We start from the raw sequence: 6,961 nt of genomic DNA, 5'->3' as shown, positions 1-6,961 counted from the left end.
TGTCTTCTGCGGAGGAACAAACCTATCGTTTTCTGGCTTGCCCTTAAACTGACCTGGAACATCTGGGTTTGCCGGCTTTTATGGGTTATAGAACCACAGATGTCGAAGGCATCTTAGTTCTCTTCGAATCGTACTCCAGAGTAGTGTTAAGATAAGGAGATTATCATTGGCTCTTTGACTCTTCCCCTCTTTCATCCGTCCAGTGAGACGAGACATTAGTGGAGGGAAATAGAAAAAAAAAAGGAACAAATGCATCCACACCCATCATCTTAGGACCCACCGAATTTTAGCACTTTCAAACGAGGTTAAAAACCCGGGAGTTCTGCCGAGCAATACACAAGCAAACCAACACGTTTTGCTTCATGTTTTGAGCTGATAGATATCTAGCTCCAACGCCGGAGAGTCTCTCTAACCAGAAAAAGACTCTGAACCACCTCCGATTATGCCGAGACTAACCTCATCACCTCCTCATATTCACTTCTTCCTCTTCTTCTACATCCCCAGTGTCGTCTTCCTGTGCTACCTCTCCCATGTTGCAGAGTCTCAAATCCAAGATCAAGAACAGCAAGTCCTCTTGAAGCTGAGGCAATCCTGGCAGGACCCATCTTCCCTCGACCACTGGGTCACCTCCAATCCATCCTCCCACTGCACATGGCCCGAGATCACCTGCCAAGAAAGCTCGATCACCGAGCTCAATCTTGTCAACCTGAACATAAATTATTCGATCCCCCCATTCATCTGCGACCTCAAGAATCTGACCAAGCTCGATCTCTCCTACAACATTATTCCTGGAGAGTTTCCCACTGTTCTCTACAACTGTTCCAAGCTCGTGTACCTCGACCTGTCCCAGAATTACTTTGAAGGTCCTATTCCTTCCGATATCGATCGCATGGCCAATCTTCAGGTCCTGATTCTTGCTGCCAACAGCTTCTCCTTCGACGTCCCTGCATCAGTAGTGAGGCTGCGGAGGCTGAGGATCCTTCACCTTTACATGTCCGAGTACAATGGCACATACCCTGAAGAGATTTTTGGCCTCTCTGATCTCGAAGAACTGAGGCTTGAGTACAACAAGTTCGTGCCATCACAGCTACCGCAGAACTTCACTGTCCTGAAGAAGCTGCGGTTCTTCTCAATGGCACAGACGAACCTTTATGGTGGAATCCCGGAGACGGTCAGCGATATGGAGGCTCTTGAGCACTTGGATTTGGGGAAGAATCCACTGACAGGAGAGATCCCGGCCAGCATTTTTGCTCTAAGGAACTTGAGCGAGTTGTACGTGTACGAGACTAATGTGTCCGGGTTGATCCCTCAGGCAGTCAGCGCTGCGAATCTGTGCGTGATCGATCTGTCGTATAATAATTTGACGGGGACCATACCTGAAGATTTCGGAAAGCTCAGGAATCTATGCAGCTTGATTTTAGAGTTCAATCAATTGTCCGGTAGAATCCCGGAAGGTATTGGGCGTCTTCCCGCTTTGTCTGATGTCAGGCTGTCCAAAAACAATCTATCGGGCACGATCCCCCCGGACTTTGGCAACTTTTCCCCGCTCAGAAGATTCGAAGTGGCCTACAACAACTTGAGCGGTGCATTTCCAGAACAGCTGTGCCATGGCGGCACGCTCTCCTGGTTGGCCGCTATGGACAACAATCTCAACGGGGAGTTGCCGAAGTCACTTGGAAATTGCAGTACTTTGTCCCATGTGATGCTGCACAACAATGGATTCACCGGCAATGTGCCTGGAGGACTCTGGATGTCACGGAACTTGACAGCTTTGATTTTGAGTGGTAATGGATTAACTGGCGAGCTTCCCGAGGAGCTGTCCCCAAACCTCACTCGGATCGAGATGAGCAACAACAAATTCTTCGGCAAGATTCCGAGCACGGTGTCTTCGTGGAGGAACATGGCGGTGTTTGAGGCCGGTAATAACCTCCTCAGTGGCACGGTTCCGACTGAATTGACCGAGCTTCCTAAGCTGACGAGGCTTTTGCTCGGTCAGAACGAGCTCTCCGGGATTCTTCCCACGGACATCGTTTCATGGAAATCCTTGACCACTCTGAATCTTAGTCACAATAACATCTCGGGACCGATTCCAAGCGAAATCGGTCTTCTACCTGAACTCACGCAGTTGGATCTGTCTGACAACCAACTGTCCGGCTTGATTCCTCCTGAAATCGGCCAACTGAATCTGAACTGTCTGAATTTATCCTCCAATCGCCTCAGGGGACCAATCCCGGCCAAGTTAGAGAACGCCGCATATGACACCAGTTTCCTGAACAACCCCGGGCTCTGTGCATCCAATTCGTTCATGAGGATCAATCTCTGCAACGCCCAATCCCATAGGTTGAGCAAGACCAATCTCACCTTGATCGTGATCTTGGCCATTGCGGCAGCGATGTGCGTGTTGTTGGTGGTGCTATTCACGATCAGAGCTTCCAGAAAGAACAGGGATTGGTTTGATTCGACTCCAAAACTGACTTCATTCCAAAGTTTGAATTTTACGGAATCAAATATTCTGTCAGGATTGAAGGAGCATAATGTGATTGGAAGTGGTGGATCAGGAAAAGTATATCGCATTATTGTGAATCCTTCTGGTGACGCCATCGCTGTGAAAAGGATTTGGAATAACCAAAAGTTAAATGAGAAGCTGGAAAAGCAATTCGCAGCAGAAGTGGAGATACTTGGGAACATCAAGCATCGGCACATTGTCAAATTGTTATGCTGTATTTCTTGCGAGAACTCGAAACTCCTAGTGTATGAGTACATGGAAAATAGCAGCTTGGACCATTGGCTTCACAAGAAGAAAGGATCGTCGCCCATCCCAGGTGTCGCCAACAATATGATCTTGGATTGGCCCAAAAGGTTGCAGATTGCGCTTGGAGCAGCTAAAGGACTTTGCTATATGCATAACGATTGTTCATCACCCATCATCCACCGAGATGTGAAATCGAGCAACATTCTCTTAGACTCAGAGTTCAACGCAAAAATTGCTGACTTCGGCCTTGCAAGGATGTTGGCCAAGCCTGGAGAAGCTGCTAGCATGACAGCTGTTGCTGGTTCTTTCGGCTATTTGGCACCAGGTTCTTCTATTCACTTAACATGGGTTCATTTCAGCTATGCCAGTTCGCCTTCTTCATACTTTACATATCCTACCAGCAGGAATATTTAGTTTTGTCTTGCCTCTTTTTTGGTTGAACAACAGAGTATGCTCATACGACAAGAGTCAATGAGAAGATTGATGTCTATAGCTTTGGGGTGGTTCTCTTGGAACTAACCACTGGGAGGGAGGCTAACGACAGGGACGAAGACATGTGCCTCGCTGATTGGGCATGGCGTCACATCCAAGATGGCAACCCGATATCTGACGCATTAGATGAGGAGATCAAGGACGACTCAAACGTAGATGAAATAAGCAATGTTTTTAAGCTCGGGATCTTTTGCACTGCTACTCTGCCTTCCACGAGGCCTACAATGAAGGAGGTACTGCAAGTGCTGCTCAAATGTAGCGATCCGCTGTACAATGTCGAGAAGAAATCCCAACACAAGTTCGATGTCGTCCCACTCCTCGAAAATTCCAAGCATGAGGAAATGCCACGCAGCAATTTTCATGTTCTTGAGTGCAACACTTACTGAACGTTAGCACTAGAACAGTCGCAGAAGCCAAGTGTAGGGCTTTGGTCTTCCAACTTTTGCAAAACTTTTCCAACTTGTCCTACAGAGAGACAAGCATCAAACGATTTGTCTAACTATGTATTAGTCATCCATACCTAAGACTAGGTTCTGAATGTATCCTATAGAATGCACAGAATATGAGAGATGGATATGTCAATTTGAGCTAGATAGATAGACTTCCAAGGAGAGAGCCACTTCAGCAATGAAAGATGTTGCTGTTCCGCGAATATCGCCATTGAATGTCTGATTTTTCGCCACATTTGCATCTCAATAAAGTTGGCAAATCCATTGATGGCTTGGAAATAAATTCCTTAACTCAGACAGTTTTCATAATTGATATTATATGATGCTCACAGAAAAGGAACCAAGAAATAAGACCCTTTTCTTTATACAATTGAGTTTTTCAGAATTATGCTCAACTAAACTAAAATGCAGACAGTTCGTCACAATGACTTGCCGACTCACCATTATTGCCTCTGAGATATAAAGACAATATTTCATTGAACCATCTATTACTTTGATAGGTCTAATAATATGCAACAATTTTTGCAACCCAATCACATCTCTTTTATTAAATTTTAACATTTTTGTTGAATTTTATCTTCTTCTTTTTTTTGCTAAACATTCCTTTTCGCTCCAAGAATGTCTTTGTCCATAGGATTTTATTAGACAGACTTGCTCAGCATTAATTCCGAAAGTGAGCCAACTTGAGTTAAGGAAGGAAGGATTTTGCAATAAGGAAGGGTTATTACCATTAAAAATTCCAAATTGATGTCTTATGACACATTTATTTTCAAACTAAATTATGTTTCACAAATACTCCTAAATTGAAACTGATGACATATTTATCTTAAACTAATTTTTCTTTACAAAAACGAATCCATATTAGTACCCTAACTCAAATCTACCATTGGCTAATATTTTATTCAATATCCTGTTAATATGCATACATACATGCTAACACACGTCATTTGCAATTGCAAGATGGATCTCATGTGGCAAACAACATTAAGACAGTCTTGACATGGAAATCGACAAGACCAATGTGGGAAATCCACGTGTTAACAGTTCGTACTTTAACAGAATGTAAATTTGGGTCGACGGTCGATTCGGGATTTTTATTAGGCAAAAATTAGTTTGGATTAAATGTATCATGAAGGTCCCACTTAAAGATTTTTTGTGGAACGAAATAAATTTAAGGTGAATGTCTCATGGAGATACCGGTTTAAGATTTTCAATGATATTAATCCGTGAAAGAATTAGAACCTCATGCCTCTCAAAACATCATGTTGGAGAAATCTTTCCAGAATATTTTGAAGCTGACAAAACATTTCTATCAGTCTAAGTCTGGATATCGATAGTTAAAGTCTCAAGATTTTATAGTCTCAAGACTCTGTTATCTCAAGACTCAAGACTCAAGACTCAAGACTCAAGACTCAAAGTTATTCTCACTGACAGTCTTTCTAATCCAGTGTTGAAGGAAATCCAAAGTCGAGGTTTATGATTGAGGATTTGATCCTATCCTCCGGGATAGATTCTTTGGTTGGATAATCATTTCGGATTCTTTATATCTTATCTAAGAACGATTGAAGATCCGATGGTCGACGAAATAATCTTGGATTATTCTATTCTTGAAACCGAGATCCCGATTGTATGGGCGAAGAGATTGATGGGCTATCATCGATTCCTTATATAGCTCGGATGATCTTCTTGATTGATTCCGTCCAACGGGTAGATTGGAGGAATTCCTTTGGTAAGTGCCAACGGCTATGATGGCATGAAGGAGTATAAAAGGAAGACGTTCTAGTTGTTTTAAGTGTGTGATCGATAGAAAAATTCCAGTCGAAGATCCTTTGATTGTTAGTTGAGACCGAGCGAAATTGTATACCGAGAGTGTTTATACTTGGTGACGCCTTGAGCAAGTGTGGTAGATCATCTACACCTAGAAATCAAGGAAGATCAACACCGTAACATCTCTTTGATCATAGTGGAATCCAGCCAATCGGCATCGGTGCGAGAAAGAGTGGACGTAGGCTTGAATCAAGCCGAACCACTATAAACTGAGTGTTCAATTCTCTCTTTCCCTTACTCAGTCTTGCGATTGAATTTTCAACTGTTGCAAAGTCTCTAATTGTTTAAATATCGTGCAAACATCGAGAAATTTTTTTGTATACCTATTCACCCCCCTCTAGGTACTCGTACTAGCTATCTCAATTGGTATCGAGCCGTGTTCTTACTTTGTTTGAAGTGTTTTACTTGAGTAAAAGATCCATGGCTAGTATGCTAGCAAGGGGCGATGGAGGGGCAAAGCAATACCAGACCTCCCTACTTCGATGGAAAGGATTACAACATCCGGAAGAACAAGATGAAAGCTTTCCCTACGATCAAAGGATCCTACGGAATGGGACGTAGTGGAAAAAGGAATCACTATTGCTGCTGCATCAAACACCGAAAGAGGAAAAGAAACCGTTGAAACCAGCGGAATGTCTCAAGAAGAAATAAACAAGAGACAAGCACTTGATGCTAAAGCAATTTATTCTTTATATTGTGCTTTGTCACCAACTGAATATAACAGAATATCTTCTTGTGTCACAGCAAAAGAAGTCGGGACAGGTTACATATCACTTATGAAGGAACAGATCAGTGAAGGAGACCGAATTAACATTCTTCTTGGTCAATATGAATCCTTCAAAATGAAACCAGGAGAATCTATAACTGACATGTTTAGTCGTTTTACAGATATTGTCAATGGTCTTGAGAACCAAGGACAAAAATTTCTGATCCCATGAAGGTGAACAAGCTTCTACGTGGACTCTCCAAGGATTGGAATCATATAAAGACTTCAATAAGAGAGACGCAAAGAATCATGCCATTATCTCGTAGACGAACTGATTGGAACTCTTCAGTCTTACGAAGTGGAACGAATTAATGAAGACGAAGATCCAAGAGGTAAGAAATCTATTGCACTAAAATCAAATGATGATTCTGATGATGCAGATTCTGAAGATGATATGAATGATGAGGAGCTCGCCCTCATGATAAGAAGATTCAGAAAACTGAATAGAAAAGGCAGAAGGTTTATCCCAAGGAAACAAAATTCTCGAGACAGCAGACCAAGTCTCTGTTGATGATGAGGAACCAAACAAAGAAGTAGTTTGCTTCGAATGTAAAAAGAAGGGACACATCGACCCAAGCTTGTCCTCTTCGAAAAAGAAAAGAGGAAAAGCTGAGAAATTTCGAAAAGCTCTTAAAGCCGAAAACCGGAGCGATACGAGTGTGAAGAGAGTGATGA

The 6,961-nt window shown here is 42.7% G+C and overlaps 1 protein-coding gene across 1 annotated transcript; it reads left to right on the top strand.

The window, feature by feature from the left end:
- Nucleotides 1-442: 442 nt before the first annotated feature.
- LOC104438940 (leucine-rich repeat receptor-like protein kinase TDR) lies at nucleotides 443-3,858 on the top strand. Its single transcript, XM_039309309.1, has 3 exons — nucleotides 443-685; nucleotides 1,364-3,077; nucleotides 3,200-3,858. Exons 1-3 carry the CDS (start codon nucleotides 443-445, stop codon nucleotides 3,628-3,630), a joined length of 2,388 nt encoding a protein of 795 aa, XP_039165243.1. The 3' UTR covers nucleotides 3,631-3,858.
- The last annotated feature ends 3,103 nt before the right edge of the window (nucleotides 3,859-6,961 follow it).

Source organism: Eucalyptus grandis, chromosome 3 (genome assembly GCF_016545825.1).
Source record: "Eucalyptus grandis isolate ANBG69807.140 chromosome 3, ASM1654582v1, whole genome shotgun sequence".
NCBI lineage: Eukaryota > Viridiplantae > Streptophyta > Magnoliopsida > Myrtales > Myrtaceae > Eucalyptus > Eucalyptus grandis.
Note: the sequence above shows the minus strand (reverse complement) of the source record. Positions and strands in the feature narration are given on the sequence as shown.